The 15,115-nt window shown below is 41.3% G+C and overlaps 1 protein-coding gene across 1 annotated transcript in view; it reads right to left on the reverse strand.

The window, feature by feature from the left end:
* CLVS2 (clavesin 2) overlaps positions 1 to 15,115 on the reverse strand; it is a 51,425-nt gene that overhangs the window by 24,464 nt on the left and 11,846 nt on the right. Inside the window, exon 2 of the mRNA XM_026666016.2 lies at positions 13,077 to 13,251. Within this exon, the coding sequence (XP_026521801.1) occupies positions 13,077 to 13,251 (175 nt within the window). The remainder of the gene's footprint in view (positions 1 to 13,076; positions 13,252 to 15,115) is intronic.

Here is a 15,115-nt window from a genome sequence, read left to right on the forward strand (position 1 = left end):
GCTACTATATTTTCAGTCTCACTAGCAGTATAATGACTATGAGCAGGGAGAGTTGTGTTGCATTGGCAGCACTTTCCTCAACATGAAAATCTCCACCCCCACCTGTCAATTTATATATGTCATATGTCATATCAACAGTATCAGTGTTTTCTCCAAAATAAGCTATGTGGTCAGAGTATATTAACCTCACTATTTGGTATGCTCCAGGTGAAAGGACTGTGACTCCTTTCCCCCACCCCCCCAGCCAAGAGTAAAGATTATTAACCCAACACAGAGAGAGCATGTCTGTTGTAGTGGTTCAGCACCAGACTAGACTAGAAACTGGGAGACTGGAGTTCTAGTCCTGCCTTAGGCAGGAAAGCGGCTGGGTGAACCCTGGGCCAATCTCTTTCTCTCAATCCTAGGAAGCAAACAAGATGAACCATTTCTGAAAAAGCTTGCTGAGAAAACTGTAGGGACTAATTCAGGCAATCGCCATGAATCATGACTGACTTGAAAGCACCCCCAAAAAAAACCCAAATATAATGAGTATCAAAACTGTAATAGATGAACATCATTTTCTTCCATCTGTTTAGTCTTTTGGTATATGATATTAAATTTATCTTTGCTGAAAACATTGATGTTTTACTTTGATAGATGTGTTGATTTTTCTTTCACTAGCTCAGTGTAAATTCAAATCATGTTTCATCCAACCAAACAAAATAAATAGAATTATGTTCCCTCAGAAGGAACAGATCATTTTTTATAAGAGGTTGTTCTGCACAGTTCATCTATCTATCCTTCAATGGGCTTACATGGAGCAAAAACCGACAGCACATTAAGGAGTACTGTACTGTACATGTAGTTATTAGAAAAGGCAGCTGTTTCTCTCTGAGGAATTAAGCTCTCAAAAGTTGTTATTGATTTGCTATAATGCATTGTTGACAACAGGCTAAGTGGAACTTTGTATTGTTGGAACTCAAGTCTACCAAACTAGCATGCAAAATAAGATTGAGGGCCTCTATTTTTTTTCCCTTAAGCCAAAAATCTGAAAACCAGTTTTATTGTGTACCTTCTGCATGATAGTACCAATAATATTCTAAACGTGCTTTGGATGAATTTTGAGCTCTTTGAAACTCAGTTTGGTCAAAGGTGTAACCCTTTTGAATGGCTTCTCCCAAGCATGACGTTCTCTGCCAGAGGTTACAAAAATTGTCTTCTATAATTTTTCCAGCACCAGCATTTAAAAATAGGCAGCCCTTTCATATATAAGCTGATTTGTTGCTGAGTTTGATGTATGCTATGCTTTTCATGGATGAATTTTTTTTTTTTTTAAAAAAATGTACTCATTTCTCAAAGCCAGCAAAAGACATATAAATAGCAGGAGGCCTCCCAAAGCACTGTTCAAGACAGGAAAGTCTTTGAAATACCTGATGAAGGGAATATGCCAAGTTAAAGGTCTACTGTCAAAGATTCCTTTGGAAGGAGAAGCAGAGATTCTGCCTCTCCATCCCATTAAATGTTTCATTCAACATTCCATCCATTGAGCAGTCACAGAAAGTTCAAAGGCCATATGCAGAGATTCTTCTTCTGTCATAAATAAACAACATTGGCAGTTTGGAGGTGGGATGAGTGGAAGGATGCAAGACAGAAGAGAGTGCAGGAGGAAGAGAATAAGTTAGAGAAAAGGGCCCTAATTCCCTTCATTAGCTGCAGCTGGGAAAACAGAATTTTAAAAGGGTGTTTGCGCACAGCACCTTGCGGGAAGCAAAGCATGAATTATCTTTGTTTGTCAAGTCTTATCTGGTTTCTGGCATCCACCCAACTGTGTGTGTTTCATTATTTTTTGAAGTCTGCAATTCCTTATCCTGCCCTGTCTCGTTAATTGCTGCAGCATGGTTTGTGTTTGTTTTTATTTATAATTTATATGTACTTTGGGTTCAGACTGAATTTCTTCCCTTTAAAAACTGGTCTTGAGAGAGTTTTTTCTCCAGCCGATGATAACTGGACATTGGGGGCCAAGTTGAAGGTATTAAAGGGACTTTATCTACTTTTGTGACTTTGTTGCTTTTGTGCCATGCCTCGGGTCATCACACTGTGCATCACACAAACACACACACACACACACACACACACAGAGTGATCAAAAGCTGATCACAGATGAAGCCATAAAATAATATAATATGAATTGAATAATCCTAGAAGAAATTAATGAATAAAGTTCCCCACATAGTTTAGTAGCAATTGGGTTACTTCGGTCAACTTGTTTTTTTAAGTACATAATAGATGAATTAACAACTTGTAAGAATTATGCATGCATGGAAACTGTATTCCTAATTACAGCATCTGAGACTCAGAAGTGTACATTTAATTTCTTCAGCCAATTTAATTCCTTTCAAAATGAAAAGATGGCACTGACCTATACAGCATTCTTGGCATCTGCAATATCAATCCATGGCAAGGGCAGATCCTTAAAAGAAGAATTCTTCATACATGGACAATTAACTGTAGAAATAACTAAATCAGAGGAGTTTAAATTTTAAACTTAAAACAAAAATCTGCCAAATAGAAATGAGTATTTTCTGAAGGAGAAGGAAAATATACTTAAAATGTAGCCATCCAAGGAAGTAAAACAGCATGGTGACTTTTCCTCACCTTACAACTGAGAAATAGTTGAAAAACATACAAACAAAAAAACCACAAAATACTGCACTGTCTTGAGTAGAGTGCAGGATAAAATCAGATTACTCTGGCAGGAAAGCAACCGTAAACTCATAACCACAAATTGCAAGATACATGAATTTAGTTTAGTTTACTTTATTGTCATTGCACCTTGTACAACGAAATCAAACACCATCTTCAGGGCACATCATGACCATGAAAATAAACACAAACACACATCCTTCACACCCCACACATTGAACCGAAAACCTGTAACAGCGCACCAACACTGCACTATACAGTAGAATTCAAAAGAGCTACTGCCCTGGGATAGAAGCTGTTTTTCAGCCTATATATGTGTGTTTTTAATATTCTATACCATCTGCCAGATGGTAATAGTTCAAAAAAAGGGTGCCCAGGATGAGATGGATCTTTGAGAATATTTTGAACTTTCTTAAGGCAGCGGGCGCTATAAAGCTCTTCCAAAGAGGGGAGAGGACAACCAATGATCTTCTGGGCACTGACGTTAACTCTCTGGAGTGCTTTCCTATCTGCCACTGTGCAATTGGCATACCATACAGAGGTGCAGTAAGTTAAGATACTCTCTATGATGCATCAGTAGAAGGTCACCAGCAGTTTTTCATTCAGTTGTTGTTTTCTGAAAAATCTCAGGTAGTATAATCTCTGCTGGGGCCTTTTGACCAGTGCTGCAATGTGAGACCCCAGGTCAGGTCCTCTTTTAGGCTAACACCCAGAAACTTAAAACTGGCCACTTGCTCCACTCGGTCTCCATGATAAGCAAGGGCTGGATGTCTGATCTGTTCCTTCTATAGTCCACTATAAGCTCCTTGGTCTTATTGGTGTTGAGGACCAAATTATTGTCTCCACACCACGAAAGCACCCGGTGCACCTCATCTCGGTATGCAGACTCATCCCCCCTGGAGATGAGTCTCACCACTGTTGTATCATCTGCAAATTTAGTAATAGTATTACTAGCGTTGAGTGGGAATGCAGTCATGCACATAAAGAGTATAGAGTAAGGGACTCAACACGCAACTCTGTGGTGTTCCAGTGTTAAGAATAAGGGCTGAAGAGGTATGATTACCTAATCTGACCCTCTGTGAGTGGCCAGACAGGAAATCCATAATCCAAAGGCAGATTAAATAAGAAAGTCCAAGGTCCAGAAGTTTAGACACTAGTCTATGTGGAAGAATTGTGTTAAATGCAGAACTAAAATCTACAAAAAAGCATCCTCACATCCCCCCACCCCGCTGTTCTAGATGAGTCAGATCAGTGTGAAGAATGATGGCTATAGCATCCTCTGTAGATCTATTTCTTCTCTATGCAAACTGGTGTTTATCAAATGTATGCGGAAGATGAGAAATGATGTGCTGGCAGACCAATTTTTCAAAGCACTTAATGATAGGAGTGAGTGCCCCTGGTCTGTAATCATTGAGGTTATTGATACGGAACTTCTTTGGCAGAGGAACAATGGTGGAAGCCTCACAACAAGATGGAATAGTAGACTGGGATAAAGACCTACTGAAAATCCTGGTAAAGACTCCAACCAACTGATCAGCACAGTCTTTAAGCACTTGGCCAGAGATACTGTCAGGACTGGCAGCCTTTCTAGGGTTCACAGCTCTCATCTCCTCCAATGCTCCTCATCTCCTGTTCCTCCACAATGAGGTGGGGGCTACAATTGGCTGGTGGTTGTATTTTATCTGTCTCTGATGTCTCTACTTCAAAGCGAGCAAAGAAATGATTCAGTTCCTTTGCCAATGAAGCATCCCCTTCTGCAGGGATGACATTGGTTGGTTGATGGTTGGTAATTTGTTGAATCCCTTGCCATACCTGCCTCACGTTATTGCTATAAAAATTATCCTCAATCTTCCTCTTATAATCAGTCTTGGCCTTCCAAATACCTTTCTTCACTTTAGCTCTGGTAACACTGTATGTTTAGGTCCCATCACCGGACCTAAAGGTCTTGGTCCTGTCATGCAAGAGGCACTGGACTTCCTTGGTCATCCAGGGTTTCTGATTGGGATAGATCCTAATACATTTATCCACAGTGATAGTATCTGTGAAGTGTTTGATATAGCACAGAACAGTTGCAGCGTGCTCCTCTAGCTCAGGGTGGTAAAAGATGTCCCAATTTGTGTTCTCAAAACAATCCTGAAGTTGTTGGGAAGCATCTTCTGGCCAAGATTTCACTGTCTTTATTATAGGCAGAGCCCGTCTCCTAAGAGGGATGTGTGCTGGTGCTAAAAGCAGTGACATATAGTCTGATTGTCTGATTGGAGTACACGTATCAGGATAAGATATTTTCTATACTGCATTGACTTTCTTAGTGAGGATTCAGGATGCAAATGGTTATCCAAGTTATTTTGCTTTATAGTACAGGTAATCTTTGACTTATGACCATAGTTGAGCCCAACACTTTTGTTGCTAAGTGAGATATTTGTTCAGTGAATTTATGACCTTTCTTCCAGATTTTTTTAAGTGAATCAATGCAGTTGTTAAGTTAGTAACACGACTTTTAAGTGAATCTGGGTTCCTCGTTGACTTTGCTTGTCAGAGTCTCAAAAGATGATCATGTGACCCCAGGATACTGCAACTGTGATAGATGTGAGTCAATTTCAAGCATCTGAATTTTGATCACATGACCATGGGGATGCCACCATGGTTGTAAATGTGAAAAATGGTCATAAGTCACTTTTTTCAGTATTGTAACTTCAAATGGTCACTAAATGAACTGTTGTAAGTTGAGACCACCTGTAATGAGATTAATCTGTGTTTTTTTCTTCTGTGGGAGTGGTGGTGAGGTAGAATAATTTTAATTTCCTTTTAAAGGACCAAAAAGAATCCTACTATCCTGAGTGACACCTATTCCTTTGTAGGAATGTTAAGTTTACTGCTTCAATCGGCAGAAACGGAAGTAAATTACAAATACTTTTATTTAATTTTCATTCCACAGGTGGCCATGTTTTTTTTCTCCACATTGCTACTGTCACCAATGCTGCCTTATAGGCTGATTGATGATTCTATTCCAAACTCTGACATGACAACATATGTCTAGCCCCAAGGAAAGAGCTCATCAAAAGGAGTCAAAGTCTGGGGAGTTGCACCGGCTGTTCTACCCCCTGACCCATCTTTGCTTCTTTATGCTGAAGCTCCAAAATGCTGCAGCACTTGAGCAGGTTCAAATCTCGAGACTGCTTTGACCATCATTGGGGAAAGAGTATACATGGCCATTTTAAAAGAACAGAACTTTCTGGGAATCAAAAAAAAACAACACTGTCTTTACCTGATAATAGCATGAAGTCCCCATCTCCCCCTCTAAATTAAGTGTGAGTAGACGGGAAGGAAAGATTTGTCTTACTTTCACTAAATAGAAGCTGTTGTAAGCAAAGAAATCAGCAAGGCATGGAAATGATTTGCACAAATAGTTTATGGAAAGCATAGAGGTTTTTGGAGGTAATAGAGAGGTGGCTTGCATGCTGAATTTAGCCTTCTTCTTTTATTCTTTCTTGGTCCAATTCCCTTCTTCTCACCCCATCTTTATCCTTATTTGATTCCTTCCTTTCTCTTCCTTTCCCCTTCCCTCCTATCCCCCAATGCAGCTACTCCTTCCAATCTCCTTCTCATTTCAGTCCCTATTTTCTTTTCATCATTTTTCTTGCAGGGAAAAAGGAATGGAGTGCATGTGTGTTTGAGAGAAAATGGTTTCTCTATCTGTGCTGAAAGAGAAGGGCTGAAGCAGGCAGATAAAGAACATTGTTTATTAGCAATTAATTCTAATTAATAACAAATTCAGTAACATAAATTTATTCTGTTTTTTCTTGGTTTGCTCTTTTTTGCAGTCTGCCTTCTGCTCGGCATATACTCAAGATATAGGAATATAAATATGAAAATAGATATAAGAGTATACTTATGTAAAAGTCTATCTCATGCTTTGAACCCTTAGGATTGGGTTCAAAGGAGGATGACAAGCTAAAGATGTGTTTTGCCTATATTCTATTTTTTTTTATTTACTCTTCCTTTGAGGAGAAGAAATTACCTTAAATTGATATAGAAAATGTGACACACGCACACACCCATGCTTCATTGCACATTAAGTTCTAATTGTCTGGCAACTCAAGATAGTATAAGCAATAAAATATGATTTAAAATAACAGACTGAAATAGTGGGAGACAAACTGCCTTTACCTACACAACTAAACTCTAGACAAACTAATACCTGTGATGAGGAGGTTTCAAGAGTAGGACAAATGAATTTTGAAAATGGATAAAAATTATTTAGAAGGACTGGCATATATTATAATTATAAGAAGGGTTAAGACAAGGATTCGAGTGAGAAAGAATTGAATTCCTCTATGTAACATAATCGTTTCTGATGATGTTGCACTGATGATGTTACGTGGTTTGATAAAGAAATGTCTACAAGAAACCACCATGTCCAGAGAGTACTGAGCACTTACATGCTCTTTTCTGCACATTTCTGCTTGATGAATCAATCCAGCAAACAGCAGAGGGAACAGTAAAGTTCTCTCAAGAGTCAAGCCTCTGAACTGGGAAGCCTAGAGACAATGTTCTCTGTAGTTCCTCTCTTCATCTGCTACTCTCCCAATCTGGCCCTGAATATATGGCAAATTGAACCTGAAGCAGTGGACTTTCTAAGTTATTACTTGCTCAGCTCTTAATACACATTGCAACATTCCCAAAGCTTCTGGGAGGTTTGGATTCATTCAGGTTTGGATTTTAGTTGTCTAAATCAGGGGTCCTCAACCACCGGGCGTGGAGCACTCTGTACCAGGCCGCAAAGAAAAAAAATGGCGGCTTTCTTTGCCTTCGGTGAATGCTGCTGGGATCGGGGATCAAGGACACAAATGAAAGAAGGGGAGGGAGGAAGCAACCAAAGCCTGTCCTGCTCTCTGGCTCAGCAGCTTCGGTTTCCTCCCGCCTCGTTCCTCTCTCAGTCGCTCTCTCGCTCCTCCACCAGCCCAGGAAGAAACTGCTTCAAAGGAGCCGGCAGGGTGGCTTTTCCTGTCGGCGCAGCTTCCCTGAAGCGCCCGTTCACCCCCACCCCGCCGCCAATCAATCCAGGTTCAATCCAGTGCTCCGTTCTGCCTGCCTGCCTGCCTTCGCTTCTGGTAGTTTCGGAGCAGCTTGGCTGAGAATAATAACTATTCGCCTCTTTTTATCAGCCGAAGCTGCTCTAAACGAAGGCAGGCAGGCAGGCAGGCAGAATGGAGCACTGGGTTGAACCGCGGGCAGGCGGGGTGGGGGTAAACAGGCGCTCGGAGGAGCTGTGGCGACAGGAAAAGCCACCCCCGGCTTCTTTGAAGCAGTTTCTTCCTGGGCTGGTGGAGCAGCGAGAGAGCGACTGAGAGAGGAACGAGGCAGACACCTGAGGGAGGGAGGGAGACACCTGAGGGATGGGGCTGAGGGAGGCAGGGCCGAGGCACTCCCTGAACTTGGTGGTTTGCTGGCAGACGTTTTATTACCCGACTAGGTAACAACATCAGATGTTACCTAGTCAGGTAATGAAACGTCTGCAAGCAAACCACCAAACTCGGATTCTTCCCCCCCGGTCCTTGAAAAAGTGTTTGTGCTTGAAACTGGTCCCTGGTACAAAAAAGGTTGGGGACCACTGGTCTAAATGGTGAAGAAATCCTGTTTCACACAGGAGAACCTTGTCATTCCTTGAAGCAGCTGAATTTGACCTGAGATTTCTGGTATGTTGCTTTTCTTCTTCTCGAAGACAGAAACAAAGAAGCTGGTCCCCAGCTGTTTTCCTTTTTCCCCCTTCTGTCTGATGTGTTTGTTCTCAATGGCAGTTTGAAGAACAATCATGTTCCATTGTGTCTTTGTCTTTTCATTAGTAAAACAGTGTCAGCGAGAGACTTTTGACTTCACTATTTACCTCTACAAAGTCTTTCTGGCTACCCACAGAGCAAAATCATAATACCAGCCATTTTAACTGGTGCTCAAAATAAATGTAATAAGGGGAACTTTTTGAAGTTTCACCAATCACCTGAATATTTTGTTCTCTTAACATGTTCTCAGAAGTCTGGTGTTAGAACATCTGCTCTGGAGAACTTGTTTTCCTAGTTCATCTACCAACTCAGCTTAGAAAGAAGTCCAATAACATAAGCAAAGTTTATTTGAGCTATTGACTAATAAAAATTAATAACCAGAAATCACTCTTTTATGCTGTGATTAAAAATGACTAAATCTTCAGCAGGAATGCTGAAAAAGAGTTTTGTGGTCACATGCTGAACATCTTAGTAGGGTGCTTGGTATAGTCCCTTATCTGTCTCTCCCCTGTGCCCATCCACCACTCCATATCTTGCATCTGTCTTTCATACTCGTTCTATTCATCCTTTTCATCCCTCACTTCCCCCCCCCATCTCTGCCTTCTTGAATACAGAGGACATCAAAGAACCTGGGAGGTTCAAGTTGTGTGATCATCTATATTTTCCGTCTGGAACAGTAAAATCTATGAAGCAGCTTTTTGATCCCTGGAAAAAGTAACTGAGAAAAGGGAGGGCTTAAGACTTCTGCCTGTCTCAGGGAAAAACTCCTCTCTTCAGTTTCATGCGCTAAGCTCTGAAAAATTAATGAAAAAAATAAGGAACCTAATCAGGAGATGACCACTTGACCAGGGAAGAGTGAAGTGCATCATCAGTCTCAAATCCCTTTGCACCCACGAGAGATCTAAGTCCCGCCACCTTTAATTCCATTGACATCACTGTTTACCTCTACAAATTTGCTTTAACCATTAGTAGCTCAGATTCTTATATACAGTAAATGGTAGGTGCAAATAGCAGACTGCTCCACTTTGGCAAGATTCTGTCTGAAGGTATGCAACAATAAAGAGCTTGAAAGAATCAACACGTCTTGGTTTTTGAGTCTGACAATTACTTACAGGATCTATATAGCCACCTATCTTAAATACTGATTCTTGGCAGCTCACAACATTTTATATAAACATTGCAATTTTCCTCTGAAGCCTCAAGATATTTTGGTACCAATCCTTGAACAGTTTGAATTATTCTGCAGGCTCTGCAATTTCTCTGGCGAGAGATATCTCTCCCTCCTTTTGATAATCCTGAGACAGTTATCAATTTCTGTTTCTTTTTTCTTTTCCCATAAAAGCAATTAATTTCTGGGAATGGTTGTATTTTGAATGCAGCCAACCTTTTTGAGCTTTGCAAATCAAATTCATATTAACTGACGAAACAGTATATGAGTTTATCAAGATAACATTATGTTTTATGCAGCAATATTTATCTAACATGCCCTGGTATAGAGATAGACAAGCCTCTGTTGTACATGTTAAACACTGTGTCAAAGAAACAATATAAAATGTTTCCTCTGTTTTCTGCCTGTCATCAGTGTTTTGCTCAGATCCAGCAAGTGGTTTTTAAGATAGAAGTGCATAGCTTCACAAAACACTAGTGAATGAGAAGACATCATAAATGAAATCAGTTGGATTCACCTGATCAGTAGGTATCAATACAAAAAAACAATTTTGAAAGGATTCATTTATATTTGATAGTGGGAATTATTTCTTTTTTTAAAATTATAGGAAATGAAAGGACATATAATTAACTTTGGAAGTATTTTTGAGGCAGGAGTTTAAACATAACTAATGGGTAATGAAATAGAAGACTTCAGTATCTTAATTGTTGTTAATGTTGTAACACTGATGGTGCATTAAATTCTGAAGCTTTCCGCCCATCCATCTAGTGACCAAACAGATTTTTGTAGCCCAGATCTGTTAGCTTTAACTCTAATCATTGAATTAAAGCAACAATTTACCCCAAAGATATAAGTATTCAAGTTGAATGGCTCTGTTTGTGATTCCTCACACAAGACAAAACCCTTTCCATTGATTATCTCCCCTGGAGTAAGAGATCAACTTGACAGGAAATGTTGAAACAACTTTAGTCAGCCCAAAGTGTTAATTTTCTTTTTACAAAAAAAAAATGTAGTAAGTCTCTTCTTCTAATTCTATGTTATCTATACCTACATCTATCTTTGCAGACAGTCAGAAAATGGACTATTTCCTTCTGCCCTAATATTTAAATATTCCAGGAATATTTAAATATTCCAGTGGGGGGCAGAAGGAACTGTTGTGCAGAAAAGACGTACCACCCTAGAATGTAGAAAAAGATCCCTCCTAATCTTTCATTTCCTAAGCTTTCATTTACCTCCATAGCACATAGAACAAAAGAATAATCATGAGTCATGCATACACCCTTGTCAGCAAAACAGTTCTTTGTATACTTAAAGAGAAATTGCATCCAACACATTTGTGCATTTCTATACTGCAAAGGGCAAAACTGATCCCTTTGCAAAAGAATACAGTATCGACAGAATCCACTAACTTTCTGCTGGATACTGTCCATAAGACATGTTTGTGAAAGTGCTTTCTACATCAAGCTCTGTTAGAAGTCACAAGGAACATTTTGGCAAATCCTCATCAAGTGGTCAGTATTAGAATACATAAATGCTCATTCAGGTGGTTTTTAAATTTGCTTCAAAGAAGTTCTAAAATATTTCATTATTTCAAACATGAAGGAAGCATTTTCTTCCTTAGAATCAGTTTGCAGTAAAAGAAAAATATTTGCATAGTACATTAAGGATGCCTGAATAGGACTGCTACCATGTTTCTCCAACAATACGGCCTCCCACAATAGGAAGTCCCAGCATGTCTTATAGGCATGAAATGAAATTAAGCCCCTCCCCACCAAGTTAAGGCCTATATTAAAACATGTGAAATGGGGGGCAATGGCAGGGGGGGCTTGACGTTAGGAAATACTTTTGTTGCACACCCGGATATGGTGCTGCCTGCGTTGACCTCGGTGTTGGTGGGGCACTTCACATCGGGAGACCTTCCGCCACCATTGCTTTCCCTTCTCCCCATGCTGCCACGGCATTTAGAGCAATGCCGTGGCGTTTGACGCAGCCACACATGGCCAGCCACTCAGCTTCAGGCACTCCTGTCGTCGCCTTCCCGGGCATCGTTCGAAGGCAAAGCCCATTCTTTTAAAAACGACGCCCTACTACCGGTATGACAAAGCCTCCCCTGCCTGAGAGGGCAGCCCAACCCCACGTGGGGAGGAGAATCTCCCGGGGCCATAAGTGCAGAATTGGCCCACCCCGGGAGAAGTGCCCAGCCGCCATCCCTGCCTGGCGCTGGGCAAAGCACGAAGAGCTTCACCTGGGGCGCTCAGCTCAGCTGACAGGCGGGCCCTCCTGCCCAGTGGCAGAGCTCTGGCCAAAGCAGTGAGTGCCTCCCCGCCAGGCCCTCTGCTCACCCCACCAGGACAGCGCCGGAGCCAGACGGGCTGGGCAGAGCCGGGAAAGCAAGCCACGGGTGCGCACCCGCCTGCCAAGCGAAAGAGCTGGGCCGATCCAAGCTTGGCTTCTCAAGTCCCTCCAGCCTGACCCCGAAGGAGCCACTGGGAGAGGCTGCCCGAGGCAGTGATAGCACCCACCCGTCCGTGCACAGGGAGGCGAGGCGACAGCAGCACTGCTTCCCTGGCCGGCGGGTCCAGTGGAGAGACCCCAAAGCCGCCTGTCACCTCCAAACGCTGCAGCGGCATGGGCATCGGGCATTGGTAGGGCTCAGCTCGGAGGAGGATGTGGTGCGGGCCATCGCCTTGCCTCCCTGTCCACGGATGGGTGGGCACTATCACTGCCTCGGGCAGCCTCTCCCAGTGGCCCCTTCAGGGTTGGGCTGGAGGGTCTTGGGAAGCCAAGCTCGGGTCTCGGGTCAGGTCGGCTCTTTCGCTTGGCAGGCGGGCACGCACCCGCAGCTCGCTTTCCCAGCTCTGCCCAGCCCGCCTGGCTTGCCGAGGTCAACATCCAAGCCGTTGCCACCCGCCTGCCTGAGGATGCAAGGGGGGGAATTAAGTCACCCCCGAAAAGACGGCCTAGCCGTTTTTTCGGGGCTCAAAAAAAAAAGACCCGGCCTTATTATATGAGAAACACGGTAGCAATGCATAGATGTCTTCACTGTTCCATAATGTATAGCACTTGATGGTAGCTCTCACTGTACAAAGAACCTCACTTCAGAATAATAAAGTAAGATATATAACCCAGTAATATATCTGCTTGCTTGGCCTGTTTTATTATATTCCAACTCTTAATAACAATTTAGAGCTCCTAAATTTGAGAAATCAAATAAGACCTTTAAATCATGAGTGTTGTAAGTTTGATGAACTACTTAGATAGCAAACTGATTCTTTAGAATTCATTCTCAAATTCCACAATATACATAAACATCTAAAATCTCAATTTTTAAGATTGCAAAAAACAGATCGTTAGATTTTTAAAGACATGAAACAGTCAGGAAAAACTAAAAAGAGATGCCTGGAGCGAGAAGAGTAAAAGAAATATGAATAATGCTTAAAACATTTTACCTGAAGGCCTTCTATGGCTAATCGAAGCATACTTGGTGTCAGCTTAGAAGCCTGTTTGAAAGTGAAATTACTCCAGTCTATAATCAAAACAAATCCATTTACTTGAAGTTCTGGGTCCTCGATCATAGCTTCTAATGAAAGAAGGATGGCACGTAAAATATCCACCAGTGTGTATCTGTCAACAGATAAAAACAAAGATGGCCTTAAGCTAACCAATCATGTTCAGATGATAGAAGATAAGCCATTGTTTTGCTATTCGTAGACAATGTTTCAAGATTTCAAAGTGATAGATTTCATGAAATATGATGACTTTACCTATTGTAAGTACACGCATATGTTTCTTTAGGTTTAAAAGAGTTAAGATTGGGAAAGTTAAACAGCAGCTATTCAGATGAGACCGTATCATAATAGTAATTGTTCCAGATGGTCCAGCTCAATATCATTTGAACAACTCAATACTTCTTTCTTTCAAACTGCATTACATTTTGTTCAATAAACAGAATCAATATTCATCCGGAATGTCTTTATGTTACCTTCAGCATCACTGAACATGCTAACACAAAAACCTGTGGATTCTCCAAAATGTGACAAACCACATTTTCAATGGTTGTATGAATCAGCCTTTGAATAATCAGTTCAATCATTGCTGGGAGGAAGATGGAGAAAGAATTCTTAGAAAAAAATAAACAAGATTTCTCTATGCATTTGAAAAAAGTAATCCCCATCTGGATTTATCATTACACAATTGATCCAGTGTAACAACAGAAATGTTGGTACCAATTGCATTGGATGACAATGTTGTTTTTCCCAATAGTTTTACTTTTTGAAAAACTTTTGGTGATTATGGTAGACACCTTCATACTGAACACAAATATAATTTCAGAATAACTGTATCATGTAGGACTCTAGAAATATGAAATTAACTTTGGATGACTGTACTGTATATAATTACGTAATATTTCATCGTGAGTTCAACAGGACAAAAGGGGTTTTGCTGTTGATTTTGTTCATACCCAGTGTTTGATGTAACTTAGTAAAAGAATTTTAAAATAGAAATCAGCATGCAATCTGATCTACAAGGCACTTTATGGTGCCATTGATCCTACAGAAAAAAAATACATTCTGTTTATAGAATAAGAGAGATGGAAGGGGCCTTGGGGGTTGTCTAGTCCAAACCCCTGCTCAAGCAGGAGACCCTATACCACAGGTGTCAAACTCGATCACGTCATGTAATATATCACAATGTTTTTTACCTTTGTGAAGCTGGGATGGGTATGGCCTGCGTGTGACACATCTGGCCTGCGGACCACCAGTTTGACACCCCTGCTATACTGTTCCAGACAAATGGCTTCCCAGTCTCTTCTTAAAAGGCTCCAGTGATGAAGCACCTACAATTTCTGAGGGCAAGCTGTTCCACTGGTTAATTGTTCTCACCAGGGGTGGGATCCGACCGGCATAACAACCGGTTCGGGGAGTGCGTGCATGCGTGTCAAATGCATGTTGCATGCGCGTGCGCACTAACTCCGGCAAGCATTTACCTTCTCCAGCTGACGAGTGGCACTCAGCTGTGCCGCCCAAAGCAACTGATGAGGAAAACACAGCCACTAAAGGACAGCCTAGAGCTCAGGCGGGCGGGTGGGCAAACAGCAGACCAAAACCTCATCCCAAAGAACCACTTTGGTGTCAGCTGCTCTTTGGAGCTACTGGTTCTATAGAACCAGACTGAACTGGTAGGATCCCACCCGTGGTTCTCACTGTTAGGAAGTTACTCCTTGGTTCTAGGTTGCTTCTCTCCTTGATTAGTTTTCATCCATTGCATCTTGCCGTGTGTGTGTGTGCGTGAGTGTGTATGCACGCACGTGCAATCTTTCATCACTGGACAAAGATTTTAATGCAGCTAGTTTCAACATAATTTATTCTATGCTGCTATTTTCATAATGAAATTGACCGTTGTAGTATCTATGATTACAATTCTCAAGAGAGTTGTAATCACTGGTACTGCAATGGTCAATTTTATTATGAAAATAGCAGCATAAAAT

The sequence above is a fragment of the Notechis scutatus genome, chromosome 1 (assembly GCF_049901735.1).
Source record: "Notechis scutatus isolate UNSWTSFEM ecotype Mainland chromosome 1, rNotScu1.2, whole genome shotgun sequence".
Classification (NCBI taxonomy): Eukaryota; Metazoa; Chordata; class Lepidosauria; order Squamata; family Elapidae; genus Notechis; species Notechis scutatus.